The 19191-nt window shown below is 51.3% G+C and overlaps 10 protein-coding genes across 10 annotated transcripts; 5 read left to right on the forward strand and 5 right to left on the reverse strand.

Annotated features, from left to right (window-relative positions):
* Nucleotides 1–833: 833 nt before the first annotated feature.
* On the reverse strand, nt 834–1452 carry BDV17DRAFT_248505 (uncharacterized protein). Its single transcript, XM_073756107.1, has one exon. It carries the CDS (start codon nt 1283–1285, stop codon nt 884–886), a length of 402 nt encoding a protein of 133 aa, XP_073620993.1. The 5' UTR covers nt 1286–1452; the 3' UTR covers nt 834–883.
* BDV17DRAFT_285900 (Zn(II)2Cys6 transcription factor) lies at nt 1358–2104 on the reverse strand (the record flags this gene model as incomplete). Its single annotated transcript, XM_073760788.1, has 1 exon — nt 1358–2104. One exon carries the CDS (start codon nt 2102–2104, stop codon nt 1358–1360), a length of 747 nt encoding a protein of 248 aa, XP_073620994.1.
* Nucleotides 2105–3188: 1084 nt separating this feature from the next.
* Nucleotides 3189–4604, reverse strand: BDV17DRAFT_285901 (putative cell division protein kinase (Ctk1); the record flags this gene model as incomplete). The annotated part of the gene is made up of 5 exons (XM_073760789.1): nt 3189–3218; nt 3291–3446; nt 3511–4332; nt 4390–4492; nt 4549–4604. The coding sequence occupies 5 exons, from the start codon at nt 4602–4604 to the stop codon at nt 3189–3191; spliced, it is 1167 nt and encodes a 388-aa protein (XP_073620995.1).
* A 1055-nt stretch (nt 4605–5659) lies between these two features.
* Nucleotides 5660–6143, forward strand: BDV17DRAFT_248511 (uncharacterized protein). The gene is made up of 2 exons (XM_073756108.1): nt 5660–5792; nt 5923–6143. The coding sequence occupies exons 1-2, from the start codon at nt 5706–5708 to the stop codon at nt 5989–5991; spliced, it is 156 nt and encodes a 51-aa protein (XP_073620996.1). The 5' UTR covers nt 5660–5705; the 3' UTR covers nt 5992–6143.
* Nucleotides 6144–6166: 23 nt separating this feature from the next.
* BDV17DRAFT_248512 (uncharacterized protein) lies at nt 6167–6506 on the reverse strand. The gene has a single exon (XM_073756109.1). It carries the CDS (start codon nt 6426–6428, stop codon nt 6213–6215), a length of 216 nt encoding a protein of 71 aa, XP_073620997.1. The 5' UTR covers nt 6429–6506; the 3' UTR covers nt 6167–6212.
* Nucleotides 6507–9941: 3435 nt separating this feature from the next.
* BDV17DRAFT_296913 (dicarboxylate/amino acid:cation symporter) lies at nt 9942–11670 on the forward strand (the record flags this gene model as incomplete). Its single annotated transcript, XM_073763402.1, has 4 exons — nt 9942–10255; nt 10314–11094; nt 11167–11498; nt 11636–11670. The coding sequence occupies exons 1-4, from the start codon at nt 9988–9990 to the stop codon at nt 11668–11670; spliced, it is 1416 nt and encodes a 471-aa protein (XP_073620998.1). The 5' UTR covers nt 9942–9987.
* Nucleotides 11671–11693: 23 nt separating this feature from the next.
* Nucleotides 11694–14658, reverse strand: BDV17DRAFT_248515 (OPT family oligopeptide transporter). The gene is made up of 2 exons (XM_073756110.1): nt 13601–14658; nt 11694–13550 (listed from the first exon to the last, which is right to left on the reverse strand). The coding sequence occupies exons 1-2, from the start codon at nt 14429–14431 to the stop codon at nt 11985–11987; spliced, it is 2397 nt and encodes a 798-aa protein (XP_073620999.1). The 5' UTR covers nt 14432–14658; the 3' UTR covers nt 11694–11984.
* Nucleotides 14659–14696: 38 nt separating this feature from the next.
* Nucleotides 14697–16291, forward strand: BDV17DRAFT_248516 (D-isomer specific 2-hydroxyacid dehydrogenase family protein). The gene is made up of 2 exons (XM_073756111.1): nt 14697–15491; nt 15544–16291. Exons 1-2 carry the CDS (start codon nt 14975–14977, stop codon nt 16029–16031), a joined length of 1005 nt encoding a protein of 334 aa, XP_073621000.1. The 5' UTR covers nt 14697–14974; the 3' UTR covers nt 16032–16291.
* A 298-nt stretch (nt 16292–16589) lies between these two features.
* ccpA lies at nt 16590–17199 on the forward strand (the record flags this gene model as incomplete). Its single annotated transcript, XM_073760790.1, has 2 exons — nt 16590–16604; nt 16672–17199. The coding sequence occupies 2 exons, from the start codon at nt 16590–16592 to the stop codon at nt 17197–17199; spliced, it is 543 nt and encodes a 180-aa protein (XP_073621001.1).
* A 753-nt stretch (nt 17200–17952) lies between these two features.
* BDV17DRAFT_285906 (uncharacterized protein) lies at nt 17953–18806 on the forward strand (the record flags this gene model as incomplete). The annotated part of the gene is made up of 2 exons (XM_073760791.1): nt 17953–17967; nt 18060–18806. 2 exons carry the CDS (start codon nt 17953–17955, stop codon nt 18804–18806), a joined length of 762 nt encoding a protein of 253 aa, XP_073621002.1.
* Between the last annotated feature and the right edge of the window lie 385 nt (nt 18807–19191).

Genomic DNA, 19191 nt, shown 5'->3' on the forward strand with positions numbered 1-19191 from the left:
TCGGTTCAAAACAGAATTGTGCACGGACGCAGCAGTCTTGATGAAGCTGACTGGAAGCTTGTCCTACTTCTTGTCTCGTTGCTCCCGTTTTATTACCGGTTGAACGAAGCATGCTTGAAGCGCATCTGCCGCAGCCGAAACACGAGTGATGCGGTTGTCTATTCACCTCTAGGATGAAGGTCACATTTGGTAGTGACTAAGATCTAGGCTGTCTTCCGTTACAGGTCCAAGCTAGGTGAAGCTCTCGAGCATTTGCTGCCACAAGTCGGCGTCCAGACCATCTGTGACTGTGCACTGAAAATCCATGGGTGCGGTCTGCACCGGAGAATGTATCAAAAGCGAATTGTCTTGCTCCTGTGGATGGCATTTTATCCTCTGCCGTTGCGAGGGATCGGGCACAGCGCAGGTTGCGTGCCTACCGTGCACAGGACGTGTATGAGTATCTGTTGACACAGGCTTTGGCCGAGCATCGGCAATGGACCTCTCAAGCCACGCCAGCATATTCGCGATGACCTTTCCCGAACTTGTCCAGAACCCTCTTGTCCAGAGACCCTCTTCTCCAGGGAAGAGATTCTGAAACTTTCGCATGAAAGCAACGGCTCTGTCGTGAATACTCTTCATGTCCACTCCAAACTCAATAGCTTGTTGCTCATTCGGTTGGAAGAGAAGGCCGAGCTTGGACACAAACAACAAACGATATTTCGTCGCATGCGCAGAGGCGGGAAGATGGATGATTACTGACGATGAAGCAGTTAGGAACGTATCGAGGACTCGATGTGCCGAAGCCGTCAGGGCCCTGAGCTGATTCATCTCTTGCAGTTCGAGGACGTGTGCTTGGCCACCCAGAGCTTGGCCTAATATTAGTGCAAAAACCCCTCCTAGCTCAATACGCAGGGACCCTGTTGCTTGTCATTAACACTTGACAGATCCGTAGTTGGCGCCTACGGACGAATGACTTACAATCGCGAGGCGCGTTGGCTGGGTTTAGCAAGTCCTCTGTTTTCACTTTCGTCGTGAGCTCAATAATCTGTTCCCAGACAGCTGATTTCTGGTGCGTGGGACCTCGCCGGATGTCATCAAACAGCACCTGATTTCGACGCATGAGCCACTGGACATTGACATACGATTCAAATGCTGCATCCGTCTGAAATTCTGGCTTTTCTCTCAAAATCTCCGCGCACCGGTCAATCCACGGCGTATGACGCATGTGCAATTGTTGACGAAACCGGGACAGACCAGGCACGGGTTCAGTCAAACGAGGCCAATACCAGGAGCACCAAGCCATACCTAGAACACAAGTAGTAACACCCCAGCAATGCTCGCTGTTCGGCAGCTGTACTCTGAGGAGTTGGCTCCTTCATTCCATTTGCAGCTGTCCCAGACCCTGCATCATCGCTTCCTTTTCATCCACTGGAATCGCCTTCATCCTGAAACCTTCCACCCTATCGAGCCCAAGATCCACAACAACCATCACCGCCATCTGAAGCAACATATATCCATGCGTGTGATACGTCCTCCAATGATATTGGTACCAAGCCGCATGCACAAGCAACCCCTGTAGGATATCCAGGTCTCGCTCAACCCCCACGACAACACGGGCGGCGATCTCCTTCCGGACAACACTCTCCAGCTCATCTTGTAGTCTGGTATCATATTCCAGCGATGCAGTTAAGACGCACAGAAGGAGAAAAGGGGACTTTCTGAACAGCGCAGTAACAGTGGTCCCGGGCTGTATGATGACGAATGGGAAATGCAGCTGCTTGTGCGTGATGTATTTGGATAAAAGCGCATTGGCGAGGTGGGAGGTTATAGCGGGGTGGAAAAGCACCTCCTTTTCTTGATTGCATTCGACATTGCGTAGGTTGACAGTGGCAATCAGGTTAGAGGCAGCCTTAGATGTTGGAGTACGGGTGGTAGAGGTAAGGGTTAGAGTAGGAGTAGGGCTTCCGCGTATCTCGGCGGGGAAGATGCAAGTGCCTGAAGGGTGGCCGAGTCGCGTGCAGCGCTGGCATGCCTCCGTTGTAAGAGGTACGCATTTGACCCGTAACTTTGAGCATCGCGTGCAGGCGTATCGCTTTGGAGGTTCTTTCTTTCGGCCATTCATTTTTCGCGAAAGTTTAGGACAGGGGTGAGAAAGAGAGTAAGTGGGTGAGACGGAGGGAAGCGTCGGGGTCGGAGTCAACTTGGCTAACTTGGCTGCCTTTTGTCTCGTTGAAAAACAAAACCACAGCCCAGAGCTGCTGGATGCGATTTTCAGGTAGGATAGAATTGAGGATAAATATAAGTAAGAAAAACAAACATGAGGCGTAGTACATGGACCGAAGCTGAGTCGCCTCCCGCCTAATTTCAATTCCCAAGCTTCGCCTGTACTAGTACTACTCAACTTAGTACGCTGCTACTCTCCAGTTGGCAGTGCTTTTGGGCAGGCATTGCGCGTCTGCAGAAAGGCCCGGAAGTGATGGAAGAAGCATAAACTCGTGGGCGATGGCACTGGAAATTTGAAACACGTCTACCTCCCACTGGGCGTGCTCGAATCATCTCGACGGGTTGATGCGTGCTATGCATACGGTATGCATGCTCGTCTCAGTCAAACTCTTATCTACACGGACAATCGTTTTTAATGTCGATGAGGAATGATATCGGAGATCAATATGGTGAAGTCGAATTCTGATCTATTAGGCCATGCTTATATTTTACATTATCCTTGTATTGTACTGCGGTGATTTATCTGTCTCGCAATCGACTAGGTCAACCTGACCAAACCACGAGAGGCCATCTGCATCTGTCCTCCACACTTGCATGAATTCCTGTTGAGGCCCTCTCCTCCACTTTCGGTATTCATGGTAAAAGCTGCGGAGAGTGAGCTGGACAGCGCTAGTATTACGCCATGACGTATCACCATATCATTCCCATAGTGTACACCAGCTAGCGCAGGAACCGGGGAGCTCTTGGATGCGTACCATACGACGAGTAGTGACGTGAAGTCCAGAGGTGTGGAGCATATATAGGCCCCCAAGGAATCTGTCTCGAACTAACTGTGTGGTTTCTGTAGGCAACGAGATTCAATGCTCTGGCTTTTGAGGTTCCTGATCTACTACGTAGCGTGCCGAACAACCGGTAAATTGTGCACGCATGCACATCCATATGGCACTTAGGGTAGCTTTTGTCTTGTCTTGTATTGAGGTCTCTCAACTAGAGATGTACGGATGTTCCAGAGCCTTAAATAGAGCCATCAGTTGTAAATTCACTGGCCACGAAGAAATAGTACCGAACGGACTGTGGCTACTTACCTCTGCAGCAGAAAGACGCTGGCGGCTCTCGTACATGATCAATTTGCTTACAAGGTCACGGCCGTTAGACGACGACCCTTGCAGGACCTCGTCCCAGCTCTTTGCTGGGTATTTGTAGAACTCGATTTTACCCCAGTCTGGAAGGTGGGCGGTTTCCTAGTAATAGAATTGGTCAGTATCGATCTATTCAATCTTAGATGAAGCTGAGAAGCCAACTCACAGGCCAAGAACTCTCATCCGGCGTCCCCAGCGTCGTGAAAATAGACTGGATAAGCGATAGGTCACTTCCCACCGGCCCCGCATCGAAAAGCTGCTTATGGCCGACGGCAATGGCTTCCGCGACAACGCACCCAGCCGCCCAGAGGTCAAGGGCTATACCATAGCCTTTATGCCCGAATAAAACCTCTGGTGGGCGGTAACATGTCGTTCCCACGTCGGTTATTTTCTTCTCGGGCGTTTCAGCCTCGATGCTTCCTTCGCGCCAGGCGATCCCGAAATCAGCTAGGTATGCTGGCCCATTTGGAGAATCGAGTAGGATATTCGCGGGCTTGATATCCCGATGGATGATTCCTATTGCGTGGATTGAAGCCAGGGCGCTGAACATGTCACGCAGGACAGACCTCGTCTGTGACGCAGTTAGCATACCCTGCCGAAGACACGTCTCAAGATCGAGACGTTTAAATGGGAACACAAAGACAAAGCGACCCCCATCAAGCTTAAATGTTTCCAGCAGAGGTATGATATGCTCGCTGGTTGCCTCGCGCAAGAGCTGAGCTTCACGGTGAGCATCATGCGGGGGTTCCAGGAGATGAGGAGTCGTGATTTTCAGCGCGACGAGGGCGCCGTCTTCAGATTTGGACTTGTATATCGTCGAGTGCAACCCGTCGAAATGGTGAGAACAGTTTTGGTACTGGCCAATGGTCTCGCCAGGGGATTTTTGGTCTGTTGTCGTCGTGTCATCCTCTACTTCACCCTCTGTTGATGTCGATGCGATGAGCTCTGCCGCGTCGACTGCTTTTTGACAGAGCTGGTCATAGTCTTCCTATGCACTATGAGCTTCGTTGGTTCCACTAGGGGAAAGTAAATGAAGTTGACTAACCTTCGATGAAGACTGTTCATATGCCTCGCTTTCTAGCTTTCTCGCTTGAGACTGTGCTTGGGCGAATGCATCCGCAGATGACCCCTGCTGGTAAGCGGCGGTTCTGGAACCGATCAGCACAAGCGCTTGTATTCTTGGTTTCGTCATTGATGCACCTACAGAGATTGGATGGTCTTCAAGCGGTCTGTGAAGCCAAGAGCCTTCTTCCAGTCCATGGCTGGGGGGAGAATCAAGTATAAAGTAGGAACTAGAAACTACAAAAATGGCGGGGCGACAGAACCTTAAGAGAGCCGATTGCAGATCACCTGACTCGGCCGATCTTGTCCACCTGGGTACTCCCATCCAACACTGAGTAAACTTTCAACAATCAAGACATCGACGAGGCATAACTGGTCAGTAATTCGGTATCACAAATATTTTCCGAGAGCTCCACACGCTCAGGTCACGCGACGCAGTGGGCAACTCCCCGACGACTGGTGCCGCTCTTGCTAGGAGGATGTGGCCTGTCAGTATGTCTCTAGGGTACCGTTTGCCATGAGATTCATATGTAATCCTGATGTCCAGCAGTGCATTCCTCACGGACATCGGCGAGATGCTGTCCATAACCTGGCCCGGAATGACGACGACGTTTCTGACGAACGACTAACCCACTTTTTAAGCCGAGTTCCATACGGAACTGCAGGATGGTACTCTCGACAACAGCGCAGTATGGCGCCTGATGAAAACCATGGACGCTAAGAAAAAATTGATGATCTGGAGAATATATCGAAGCCAAATCAGTTCATTTGGCTTATCAAACCGATATACCTCGCAGTGTCCAGTACGACCCTGCCCATGACGAGTTGACGGTCTCAAGACAATAGTCCTGGGTCTACTGCCCTCGCGACCACCAGTGAGACAACTTTGTTAGACCAAATATCGTCGACCTAAAGCCGAATGAGACCCAATTGCGTATGATGCAACAGCCGCGAAATGCGATGTATTTATCAGAATAGAGGATAGAGGGTCTACTATCCATCGATCAGGGCTAACTACGGTCAATGGGACTGGAAATAGCATGTCATCGCAGAGTAATCGACACCCGTTACTGGCCCGCGACTCCAAACCCAGGTAGCTTCCAGCCCCGGGGACCGTTGGCAACGGAGTATTTTTGACACTGGATAGTTTCCTACCAGTCTAGTAGTAGTCATGGCATACCCCAAGATCCTTGGTCCGGCTGGGCATTCGGGCCGAATTACCTTGCATTCTACAAAACCTTGGGGATGGAAAGAGGAAGCCCCATGAGCCAAGCTTGATATACCGTCATACACAAGGCAATGACAATAATGGCGTTTCTTCACCCATCGCGGCAACAACGTCAGCAGCAGCAGATGCTACTCTTCGAACCTGCCTTATCAGATTTGGTGAGCTGCACCTTTTCACCAACATGATTAAAAGGACTTCTGTTCTTTACTAGATGCATACAGACCCTTTTCCACGATGGGGTTTAGCGCAATCAGTATCTAGTGCTAATGTTACCTGCCATTCGTATAGTGTGACCACCAACTGCCGCATCGAAGACGGGTACATGGACTTCAACTGGGACCTTTGCACGAAGGATAAGTTTGCGAGTCTTACGGGTGATGGGATTACTACTACGTGTACTTTCACTTGCTAGATGATTGGTTCTTCTAGTCTGAGGTCAGTTCTTGGAGTTTCCTGTCCTGGTGTATGCCCCATGTTATTTCTGCTCTAGCGAGGATAATGGACTGAGAACGTATCCAGGAATGAATATGTCGGAGCAATGCGCTGCCAGTGGTTCTCACATGTATGTAGAGCTTTTTCTAGACCAGGGATGAGAGATCAAGATAACCGTCATTCCGCTTTCTATCTATATGAGGGATGGGGCCCAGACATTTGGACTCACTACAAGCTGTTGAAGAGATTACTGCAAAGGGGCCTGCACCTCTAATGCCCGCAAGGAATCGGAAGAGGATTAGCTCATTTGGAGAGTTTGCAGCACCGCAGAGAGTATTAAAGAGGATGTACATTAGATCCATCAACTGCAGCACAAGGGACTTGCCGAAGACTTTGCAAAGAGGGCAGTAATAAGAGGTGTAAATGCGGATCCAAGCAAGGAGATTGTCAGCGATAGAATGCTTAGAATCGTTGATGAGAAATTAAGATCATTGTGGATGCTTGTCAAGGTAGGCGCCATGGTCGCAGAACTCATAGAAGATAGGAAATTGAATAGCGACATGGAAATGATTGATGTCCATTTTGGAAATTTCGGCCAGTTTCTCGGATGCTCTGGATCATCAGGTCCATTCCAGGTAACCTAGAAGGTTATAGAGGCCTTGGATTAGCCCAAGGAAAACCTCACATCGTCGAGCAAGGTAAACTGGAATACCTACTAGATTGGGGTCCGCTGGGGCTGGGGCAAGATCCTTGCTGTTGGCGGGCACTAGGCCTGGAGTAGATCCTATTGCCATACTCCAAAGACATAATCGGGAACAGCAGAAGTGTTGGCGAGAGTGAGTATAGGGGGGAATGAGATGGGAGATATCAGGAACACGTGAGTCCCGTCGCTACCTGTCAACACCCGAGCGATTTGGACCAATCTTCATCCCTGTTCTTTGGCCGAACAGAGAGCGTTTGCTGACAGATGTACGCCATTCCCCCTGATCTTGCAACCACGATGGTCGATATCAAATCCTTCTGGCAAGACCAATATAGCACGATTCTTTCTACCTGGACTAGGTACGTACCTCGCTGCCTTGGCTAGATGGCACGGTTAACGCGGCACTGATCAACTGATCGCAACCAGTCAAATCTCAGATTGGATGTGAGGACTGTTTCAAGCAATCCCTGCTAATGTGTGTTGACTGCGCCGCAAATCTCTGGTCCCGCCCAGCTACCTCTCGAGTCTTCGTTCCACCATATTAAAGGGACTCAGAGATCAACTCTATATCAAGGATTCGAGGATGTTGCGGTTCCACTTTCAGGAGATCTCGGGAGCGTCCGAGATGGGGGCAGCCCCCGCCAGAATGGAATGTTGCTCAAGCTGTCAGTCTTGCTGGGGGGTTGAATGGTGGAACTAAGGTGGAATATTATAATCTCCAGCCGGAGTATATCGCTATGCACGACCCTGATGGGTAATAGACAATTTTAGGGCTGGTCCATGACGGGCCATGGCGCGCTCCCGATGTTGTGGGGCGGCGAAGTGTCTCGGCTTATGCTTATCTGCAGTAAGCCTTCCACGCTACCGCCGAATAAGTCCATATCCAACAGAATGTCCCATAATTCCCCAGAACCCCTTTTGCGTCCGGTCTCCCCATAGGCAGCCCGATCAACTGAAAAACGGTTTCATATGGACACAATGGATCCCCCCCCCCCTAATCCGTGTTATAATCATCCCTCCACGAAGACGAGCACGTTCGACTTTCTTCTCGGATTGCGGGCGTTCCTAGACCGGAACCTGGTTGACTTCATAGGACCGTATCAAATGCGGATCGAACCTGCTGCCACCGACAACTGGGCTCTCATGGTAGAGGAAGAAACCAGTATGTCCAGCGGTCGTGCCCTTGACCTACTGCCATTGGGCTTCTATGGCCACCTACCACACCAGAATTGGGCGTTCCCGACCTTGAGAAGGGACTGACAGGAGCGGGGGCAGTGTTACTTCAATTGCTATAAGTGACATGAGAAGGTCGTCGACCTCGGTGTAGCAGGAGCTGGCACTCACCAAACCCAGGCTTCATTCATTGCGGGACACACAAAACGTGGAGAATAGACTTGAGGAACTCAGAACGAACTACATCAGCTCATAATCCTTCCCCTGTGCCACTCTCGATGAGCCGAGACGAAGCGGAAGATTTACCCAGTGGTTTGATTGACGGTATGCGTGCCATCACGACAGATGCACGAAGCTCCTCGGTCGAGGCCTGCCGAGTCACAGTCATGGCATTTTGCGGCATAATAGCTACACCTCGTCTTCCCCAGATGCTTTTGGGCCTACTATCCCAACAAGCTCACCGTCAGATGCTGATACAGGGCAGAAGAGGGGCAATTCTACCACCAAAGCTCGCCTCCACTCACTCGCGCCAGGTGCAGAGCGTCTGCCATAAGAAACAAGCCAAAAAAAGCAAAAGCTCAAGGTAGGCTCGTCAGACACTGAGACAGAACTCATACTCAGGCACCTCTCGCAGGACATAATATACGAAATTGTTCACAATTCTTTGTCTCCCTCGCTGGACACAACAGGGGACCTAGTCGGAGCACGAGAATGGGATAGGGCAGAATCTTTTAGGGCCAGATCAGTATCCAGTCAGTCGGTGTACTGCAAGCTCAAAAGAGTCCGCCGAGTGGTATGCCGATGAATTGCCGAACGAGTGGTAACCTAGGTCGTGGCTCCGTTAGCCTCATTCAGCTCTACCTCGAGTAAATGGAAACGCATCGACTGCATCGACGCATATCGAGCAGTGACCGCGTTCTTGAAAATATCCACGATGGATGGATGGACGGACGACGCTGGATTAGATGCGCCGAGCGGAGCTACATCACACCTTTGCTGCTGCGGCGAAGAGACTTCCTCATGTGCAGGCCTGCATAACGGAGGGCCTGAGCATTGCACAGCAAGCTTATTTGCAGCGGTTGGTTGGGGCAGTCTCTGGGAAGAACAGATCAACTCCGAAAGGTCTCATGAAAACGCTAGAAAATGACGATCACGAAATGACGCTTGTATGGGTCGTGCACGGAGTCAATGACACAATGGTAAAGTTTCCTTGGCTGTACGTTTTGACAAGGGGTTGACTCGGTTTCCGTCAAAGTGTCCGGCTGCGTGCTCGTCTGGATTTGCCCACCGTATTCAGAAGACTCAACCTGAAGTCCCGGTGCATCTGAGTCTATGCACAGGCGAGCATCTCTTCGATGTGAACATAAGGGGAGATGCTGATTGGATTCAAGAAGGTGTGCAGCTACTGTGAATTTGCCCTAGTTCAGAAGCTCTTGATCATAGTCTACAGCTAACCAGATTGTTCGCGAACTGGACTAACCTCCCATGGTACAATCCTGGCCTCCCAAGTTCAATTCTGTCACAATCTCATGCGAGCAACCCCCGCTCGCGCTCACTTGTCTTGGCCGGCTTTGGTGTCTGGGCAATTTCTGCTGCGAGGCTATCCGCTGGTACCAAGCACTTGGTACTCGTCTTGGGATGCTAATGGTTGGATACTTACTGGGTGCAGATAAACGGGCCCAGCCATGTGGCTGAAGTCGAACGATCAGGCGAACATACCAGGATGCTGCCCAGATCGTACAAGGCTGATTGATGTAACCCTGCTATCAGAAATGTCCAATCTACGATATCGAGAATTTATCCCAAGGGGCCAAGAGACTTTATCCTCGAATCAGGGGATAGGATTGCAAGAAAGGTCAATGCCAACATCAAGAGCAAGAGCTCTTGTATGTTTCCTCGGCACTGATACGGTGGTGGTCGTTTATTGTCGGGCTATCGACAGGGCATTACATTATCGGCTCGTATATCAAGCTGAGGATTGCCCAGGGCACCCAGATTCCCAGGCCATTTTGTAGGAACCAAAGCCCCCGACCCGTAACCACGCCATGGAAAAAAGCAGCGGAATCTCAGCTCACCCGGCCACCCCCGACGGATACCAAGAGTGCACAATCGAGCAGCAGGACGAGAAACCATGGTGGTATTCCATCCGCGAACCCGGCTCAGCCTTGCAAATCGTCATTGCGGCCGCCCTGGCCATTGCGATCGGTCTTGCGGTTAGCAGTACTGCTGGAGACATCGAGGATATTCCATACGCGGCACCAACGATCATTGAGATACCGGGTGCGCTTTGGTTGCGTGCTTTAAGAGCTGCTGGTAAGCCACTCACTCACTCACCCACCTCATGTCATGCTAAAATAGCGCCGTCAAACAGTCCTCCCCATGATCGTCACCTCCATGATCCTCGCTGTTCAAAGGCTGAGAGAGCTCTCCAATGGCGGACACATCCTCGCCCGCTGGACAATAGGTTACTACGTCCTTACCACGCTCTTAGCAATTGTGCACAGCATCCTTCTCACCTCGCTCGTTTGGCGGCGTCTCATGACCCAAGCAAGTCCGGAATCGCTCAATGTCGACGAAGACGACCAGGAGACGTTCGACGAGCGCGAGGAGACCGAAATCGCCGATGTCGTCGTGCAGATGTTCGAGTCCCTTATTCCCTTAAACATAGTTGATGCCCTCGCGACGGATAGTCTACTCGCAGTGCTCGTGACGGCCGTGGTCATTGGGTATATGATCGACAGGCAGACGTCGTACCTTCTCAAAGCCGTCGAGGAGATTGAGACGATCATCATGAGAATTATCATGATCCTGATCAAGCTCGCGCCGATCGGCGTCTTCTTTTTGATCCTGCCAAATATGTTCCGACTCGATGTGCGCGATATCGGGCAGAACTTGGGCGTGCTTATTGGCGGAGCGCTGTGCAATCTCTCCATTCATTTGTTTCTTGTCCTGCCGGCGATGTTCTTCATCTTTACTAGGAAGATACCTTATACGTACTGGTTCAAGTGCTCGTCCAGCTGGACGACCGCGTGGGGAACCGCTTCCTCGGCTGCTACGCTGCCCTTGACGATGAAGGTTGTCCGGGAACGGGGGGTCTCGAATACAGTTAACAAGTTTGTTGTTCCTCTGGGCTGTCTGGTTAACATGGATGGGTGCGTTACCTTCCCTCCCCTCGCCCCACCTCACCTCACCCAGCCAACTAACATCTGTTTACATCCAAACAGAACAGCAATCTACTTCCCCCTCTGCATCGTCTTCCTAGCCGAAACCCAAGGCCACAGCCTCAGCGTCCCCGACTACATAATAATCTGTCTTCTGTCGACCCTCGCCTCAATCGGCACAACACCGATCCCAAGCTCGAGTCTCGTGCTTACGGTGATGATTGCAGGGAGCGTGGACGTCGACATCACGGGCATGTACGCGGTCATTATTGCGATTGATTGGTTCATTGACCGGTTCCGCACCATGGCGAATGTTAGTGGGGATATTTATGCGGCGGCGATTATTGAGAAGCTTAGTGGGATGCATGATGAGGTGGATGATCAGGGCGAGGGGGGTGAGACCGTTGGTGATGGTGAGGGGGCTATGAGGGGGAGCGGGAGGGGGGATGGAGTTGTTTAAGTAGTGCGCGATTAGTAAGGAGGCGGCAGGGATCTGTTTAAATATTATAAGTCTACCTACTTCTCTTGACAGATTATATGGTGGAGCGTGAAGACCATTATCAATGAACTAGTGTACAATCACGGGTGTGCGAAATTTAGGGCTACGTAGTGCTTACAGTCCCGGGACCTAAGTCTCCATACACGTCAAAGTAAAACAAAGTAGAAGAGAGCACCGGGTGGAACGACGGCTGAAAGATTAGCAAATGCTACTAGTCGTCCAACTGATTTGACGTAAACGGCGCCTTGCCAGGCAGTAAGCAAGTTCATTGGGCGCACTCTGTAGGTCATACCTATCTATGTTCATTTCTAGCCAGGTGGTCTTTAGAATCCATTTCTATATCAACCACTACTTATATCAAACAGCAAAGCTTCCAGGGCTCTTAAAGATGAGGAACACCCCCACTAGCCAGAAGGAGGTTCACAATACTCATTATGCCCTCGCCGAGGATCAACCCAGAAGCTAAAACGACGACACTAGATGAAGCGGCGTCCGCATCATCGTCACCTGTCGCGGGAGAAGTAGGTTGGCGATTTGGAGTGGCAGGAGGTGAAAGATGCCTGCCGTAGCTTCCGGTTGGCTGCTCTGACCGGTCTGTCTGCGGAAGTTCAGCGAAATTATGTTCGCTCTGTTTTGATGCGTGGCTTCGAGACCACCACCAGGCGATGAGGCCGCCTATGGCTCGAGCGAGAGTGAAAGATGGCACGTTGAACATGCCTACTGCGACGGCAATACCACCTGGGACCCAGGAGCGCCAGGGTGCCGGTGTACCGTGGGGTTGGCCGCCGTTGGCGATAGGGGAGGCCGCGATAATGCGTATGATAGTCACGACAACAAACGCCACACCGGCGATTGTAGAGGCTTCCCAAGCCATCGGCGGTAGGCCTTGGCCGGTGACAAGGCGGGCGGTGAAGATCCAAACATACGCGGTTGGCGTTTGAAACATAGGACCCGGGACCTCATAGACGTTGACGTACATCTTGTAAACCGCTGTTGAGAGAACGGCGCCGACAAGGCTGCCGATCATCTGACCGTAGAACTGGGCTTTGGGGCTTGCGCCAAGGATATGTCCGGTCTTTAGGTCTTGCATCATGTCGCCGGCTTGGAGAGCGCCGGATTCGGACACGGCGCCCGCGAGGAGGTTAGTAACGAGGGCGGTGCGTCGGGAAAAGTGGGAGGCGGGGGTTGCGAGGGAGAAGAGTAGTTGGGTAAGTTTGCTGATGCCGGAGACTGGGTTGAGGTCTGTCTCGCCGAGAGCCCGGACACCCATGACTGACAGAAGGACGGCGAGGAGAGTTGCGAGGCTTGCGAGTAGAGGAGATATAACATCTCCAAAGACAATATGCATGCAAACAACGTTCAGTATCAATGTTAGTGGAAGGAGGATGAGAACCGTCCGCATAGATATGAGCTGAGATGGAGGTGCGTCCTCATCCGGGCTTTTCTTCGAATCAATTCCAGCTCGGTAACCGTTGCTCGCGTTTGACGATTCTTCTGTTATGGGACTTAGGGCCGAGTAGCGGTGATCATAGCGGCTGGCAAGACTTGAGCTTTTTGAAGCGACCCAACGTCCCACCCGAGTAGCAGGAAGCCTGTGTATGAGCTTCGGCGCGGCTGTCGCAGCGGGCTTTACCACCAGCCAGCCCAAGCTGACAAGTGAGTCTGCAAGCATGATGGCCAGAGATATCCATACAATCCAAGCTTTACTGCCATCCTCCCAGCTATCTACCGGCCCGGGTGCCCACCCTCGGGCTTTCGCCAGCGGTGACAGAACGCCCCAGCCTAATACAGCTCCGAACAGCATATGAGCACAGGTCGAAGGTCCCATTATAATTCCTTGTCCAACATACGCCGGAGACGGATTAAGCGTCCATAACCAGTTGTGAGCAAGAGAGAGGCCCAGGACCGGGATATCGCGAACTTGGGGGACGAAGTACGAGAAGAGCGTCTATCGTTGTCAACATAAGGCCTAGTCGGTGTGACGAAGCAGAAACTTACGTAGATGCCAGAGAGTGCGAGTGCACCAATGAGAAGGCGCATTTTGGACCTCCAATCTCTTTTTACAGTCTCGGTGTCCTTGCTAGCCTGCTGCGGTACCGCTTCTCTCTCGGTAGATTCCCGCGATAGCAGTGGCTGTGCATCCTCCGCGTCTCGCTGATCTTCCGCTCTTGCCTTCTCTTTTTGGCCGCTGCCATGTAGAACCCTTAGCATTAGGGCAGATGCTGTCCCACTGGGAAACTTCAACTTTTCCCGGATAATGACTTCCTTCCTCAGCGGTACAGCAAAGACAACACCGAACAAACACACTCCCAAACTCCACAAGACCAACTTCCAGAAGTTCATCTTCAACGGACCACCTTCCCCAGAGCCGCCGTCACCTGACGGGCCATCTTCCCCATCCCTAATGAGAAACTCCAAGGCAGGTATCACCCCGACGAAACCACAACCAAGGGGCATTGTCCCCACAGCTCCAGCGACGGTCTGGATCAGGACATTCTCGATTGGAGTGAACGGGTACGAGAGATATTTCGAGAACACTTTGAACACCGAGAAACCGATCAGCGCTGAAGGCATAGCCATTGTACTAATCCATCCCGTCTGTAGGCCGAAGTACGTATTCGAGAAGGTGATCAGAGCACCGATAACGAGGCCAACTAGCAGTGACCGCAAGGTGAAGCTTGGAGGAATCGCCGTGTTCGAGATATTGGACTGGTGATATGCATCATCCTCGCCGCCGCTTCGGCGTCGGTTCTGACGGCTAGTATTCGGCGAAGCCATGGGGTCGGTATAGCTCGGCTGGGCGCCTGGCGTGATAGACTGGTAGTTCATCCACTCAGCAGCCGCATCGGCTTTCTCAAATTTACTGCACACAGAATAAGGTTTCCAGGTTCAGAACCACCCAACCATGGCGAACCGATCAAAAGGGTCAAAATATGAGAGTTGGAGACGGACAAAGAAGCGGAGAAGTGAGGAGACGCAATCGCGTCACTGCTATGACTAAGCCGCCGATAAGCTCAAGCGATAAGATCGTCTCCAACTCACGGCCGAGATCCGAGACCCATCACAAGCCTCACATCTCGAGGAATTCTTGCTTGTTTTCTGCTCGGTATATGGAAAACTGAACCCAGTTGCCGCTGAACTAACTATATTACGCAATAGTGAAGATCTGCGCTGGTCAGCGTGCTTGGAAGAACCCTCAATGGCTCTGGTTCGCGGTCTTGTCAACCACAGGGCGCTCGCCCCACCTTCATGGGTATATAAGCGATAAGCTTGTCCCAGCATTCTCCAATGGTCAAGGAAATCGATAAATACCCAGGGAATCCACCTCAATCCGTGATATTTCTATTTCAGCATCTATAATTAATACTCACGATGCCTCTCCCATCAACCGAACATCATCACATCGTCTTCCTACAAGGGGCTGTACTTCAGATTCCCCAGTTCAATCTCCCCGCGCCTTTTACATACTCACAGACTATCCACCCCTGGACATCATCCACCGAGCTACCAGATCGCATTCATGACGCCTCAATAATTGTTCTCTCTGCTGCTAAAGTCGATGCCTTTGCACTGTCCCCCGACGTCAGCCCGCACCTCAAGCTGATCGTGATGGTCAGCACGGGATACGACTGCGTTGACCTTGAGGCCTGCAGAAAGAGGGGAATCGTTGTTTGCAACTGCCCTAATTCCAACATTGAAGCTGTATCCGAACACGCGATTGGATTGTATTTTGCTGCGCGACGGAAACTTCTACATATGCACATGTCAACCAGAGCGGGAAACTGGAAAGAGAAGGGGTTGTTGATGTTTGACTACCTCGATAAAGATGGGACACCGCCGTTGACTTGCCAAGATGAGGTCGCTGGTATTATTGGAAACGGTAACGTCGGTAAGAACTGGTTTAACTATGACAGGGAATGCGAGAAGCTGACATGTCCCAGGAAAAAGAATAGCAACCATGGCCCATAACTTGGGAATGAAGGTACTAGTTTCAGATCGCAAAGCCGCTGATACGCCAGACACCTCAAGGACTCCCTTTGACTCGGTCATAAAGCAAAGCACAGTGCTATTTGTCGCTGTTCCCCTTCTCGAATCTACTCGGGACTTCATCTCCACTCAGGAATTCGATTCCATGTCTCCTCATACGGTGATGGTCAACGTTTCCCGAGGTGGGACCGTGGATGAAGAGGCCCTAGTGCAGGCATTACGCGAGCGCAAAATCTCCGGAGCAGCAACCGATGTCTTCAAAGAAGAACCTGCAGGCCCTGGGAACTCGCCCTTGCTAGCAGAGGATGCCAAGGATCTGAACATCATTGCCACCCCTCATCTAGCTTGGCTATCTCAGAGAACGTGTGCCAACTATGGAGCAAAATTGAAACAGGCAGTTGAGGGTTGGGCTGCAGGACAACCTATGAATGTTGTGTCATGACAAAATTGTCACCACCACAGTTCCGCATGTGTCAGTATAGTACAAAGCCTGCGCCGGGGCTTTCCCGCTCGACATTCGTTCAAAATATGCACCCGCGTTGTAGATAGTTCACGATATGCGAATGAAGGTTGAAATTTTCGTGTTAGAAAGGGCGTCTCCGTCCATGCATTGATGGTGGCTGCCGAGGACCCCTGTATCAACAGCGCCCTTTGGTGATGAAAATCACGGATCTTTGATCCTTCAATCCTGCAGGGCGCAACATTCCTAATCTTCTCCTATACATTCCTCGTCCTCAATTTGAGAGACCCAAATAGCGCCTATTGCACTGCCAGAGAAATCACCACGCTCCTACATTCCATCCACCCTGGATCAGCAATGGCCAGAAGGCCCGCTATGGAGGCTTCAAGGGCTGCCTCGACGCCTGTACGCGTCGCGACTATTTACAAACCAAGGCCTCGAAAACATAAATAGACCACCACGCCTTCTCTTCACTTCAGCATAAGCACCCAGCCCATCCCCCAAGCCCAGCCCTCAAGCCACCCGTCTCAGCCAGCCAAGATGCACTTCACCAACGTAAGTCTTCATTCCCATCCAGTCCAATCCATGCAAGCCCAGCCAATCTATCTAACAAATTCAACAGTTCCTCCTAGCAAGCGCCCTAACCCTCACTCCCACAGTCTACAGCTATGCCGTCGCAACAGTCGACATAGCCTACAACGAAGGCTGCCAAAACGGCGAAATCCCCCACAAGCAAGTCGACACTTCCGAGTCCACAATCGCAACAAAGGACACCTGCACCCAGCTGCCCGCCAAGCACTCGCTCGACATCGACGCGTACTCGTTCCAGGTCACGCCGATCACCAAGGACACTACGTTCGACTGCCATGCTGTGGCCGTTTACAGCAATGACGAGTGTGTGGGACTGCCGTTGACGGTTGTTCCGTTCTGGCCTGGACAGGACAAAGCGGAGAGCACCTGTGTCAAGGATGGGTACTTTAAGGATAATGTTTCTGTTAAGTTGGTTTGTGAGGACTGGGAGAAGAAGGGGCATGAGCATGGGGCTAAGGGTGATGCTGATGAGGGTGAGGAGGTTGATGAGGAGGAGCGCCAGGCGGCTGAGGATAAGCCTAAGAGTGGCCTTAACCCTCTCTCTGCCCTTGGTTTGTAAAGGTCGAGGATTAGGTGTTGTGCTGGTACCTTGTTACACTAATTGAGTAATACTACTCTACTTATACTTATTGTTCGCATCTATGCTCTCATCTATGCTCTCATCATTGTAACTCTTCTCTCGTAAAAGTCCAATTACAGCATTTCATTTCCAACCTCAACCACATAAGCAGAAGACTGGAATACTCAAGCAGCAGATCAATCATCGAGGCAATCCAGCCAGAATCCAGAATCCAGAATCTAGATACGAAGCCTCTGGAATGCTCCCCACGGGTCCGCGTGTTACCTCACATACTTGCCAGAGGAGGCTCTGATCAGGAACCCAATGTCTAGACTCACTCACTCAGCTCACATTCCTCACAGCGATCTCGCTCGTGGTTCAACCGCGCGTAAAGCGCGTTTCATCGCGCAGCGGCGCGAGCTCCTCGTGTCAGTTGCGTTTCAACGTTCCTCCCAGCCATGTACACATATTGTGCCCGCCTCTGAGAGGCTGGAGATGGCGAATGAGTGTTGATTTAGTTGGCTGGGAGGGGGAGGATGGGATATAAGAATCGCTCATTTGTCCTTGAGGAAAACGAAAGTCCAGTCAGTCAGTCACCAATCAAGTTTCTCGTCTCTTCTTTTCTCTGAGTTTGAGTTCAAATTGCATGCACTTCAGGAAGTATCTTCCACCCACTTCAACACTAACCCACAGTGGACCACACGCAACCTTGGGACATCACAACACAGCGCATCACAATACAAGAGTCCAAAAATGTACTGGACAACTGTACGTTTATACCATCCCCCTCCCCTCCCCCATCCTCTTCCATTTCCTGTTCGTCCCATATTTTGGAGAAACTATCGACTAACACCCCACAGCTCCTCCCCCTCCTCCCCCTCGTCGCCAAAGCGAGCGACACAACACGCATCCTGACGAAATTCACGCCCAACTGTCCATCTGAGCCCCATCACACCGATCTAAACGAGGAGTTCACCGTCGCGCTGAACGTCCGCGATGGAATCTGCCAGGGCGTGCCTGTGCCTATGCCGCTGGGATACTTTGATGAGGTTGATCATGTTTCTGTTAAGCTTGAGATTGATGAGGGGCATGGTATTGAGAGTGGGACTGAGGAGAAAGAACCGTCATACGCAGTCTCGGCATCCCTATCAATCTCATCTCCATCATCGACACCGACCTTAACACACACATCCACAACCACCTCGACTTCATCACACTCAGTCGAAGCAATCCAATGGAAAGGAGACAAGAATCGCAAGCGCTCCCCAAACCTCGAAGTCTGCATCCTCCGCCTCTACGAAACACCAGGCTGCTACGGATTCCCACTTATCCAGCGGGAGTTCGGCGTTGGCGCGGGCGTGGGAGGGGAGTCGAGGTGCGTTACGCGAAGCCCGACGTACATGGGGCTTGGCGAGATGTTTGTCAAGCTGGATTGTGTGGATGGGAGCTTGCCGCATGTTTGTCCGAGTTTGGAGCATGGGGTTGGAGGTAAGAATGGGACGCATGCGAATGCGACTGCAAATGGGGGTGTCCACCATGGAGGAGCGAATGGGATTAAGGTGGCTGGGAAGTGGCAGGGGAGAAGGTTGGCGCTTTTGGGACGGTGAGGGGTTGGATGTGGATGAGGTAGCTTATGATTGCTATGTTGTTATGTTGTCATGGTTTAAATGTTTTGATGTATTGACGTTAAGATGGTACGATGTTCAGAGTGTTCAAGAATATCTTAAACTGCTCGGCTTAGCTCCGCGACTCTATAATAACCCGATAGACTGAGTCATTGCCAAGGTTTATATTATTGAGATATGCCTGTGCCACTGGATATTAATGCCTCAAATGTCGTAGAGTCAAACTCATATGCGTCTTCGCAAAAATCGAATTCATCTCCAGAGTCCTCAATATCAATATCAGATAACTCCTCTACCTCTCCCACCCACCTCACCCGCCTTAATTCATCTTCATAAACCTCCCGACTAATAGACGGACGGTTATAGC

The sequence above is a fragment of the Aspergillus undulatus genome, assembly GCF_047715775.1.
Source record: "Aspergillus undulatus strain CBS 261.88 unplaced genomic scaffold BDV17scaffold_1, whole genome shotgun sequence".
Classification (NCBI taxonomy): domain Eukaryota; kingdom Fungi; phylum Ascomycota; class Eurotiomycetes; order Eurotiales; family Aspergillaceae; genus Aspergillus; species Aspergillus undulatus.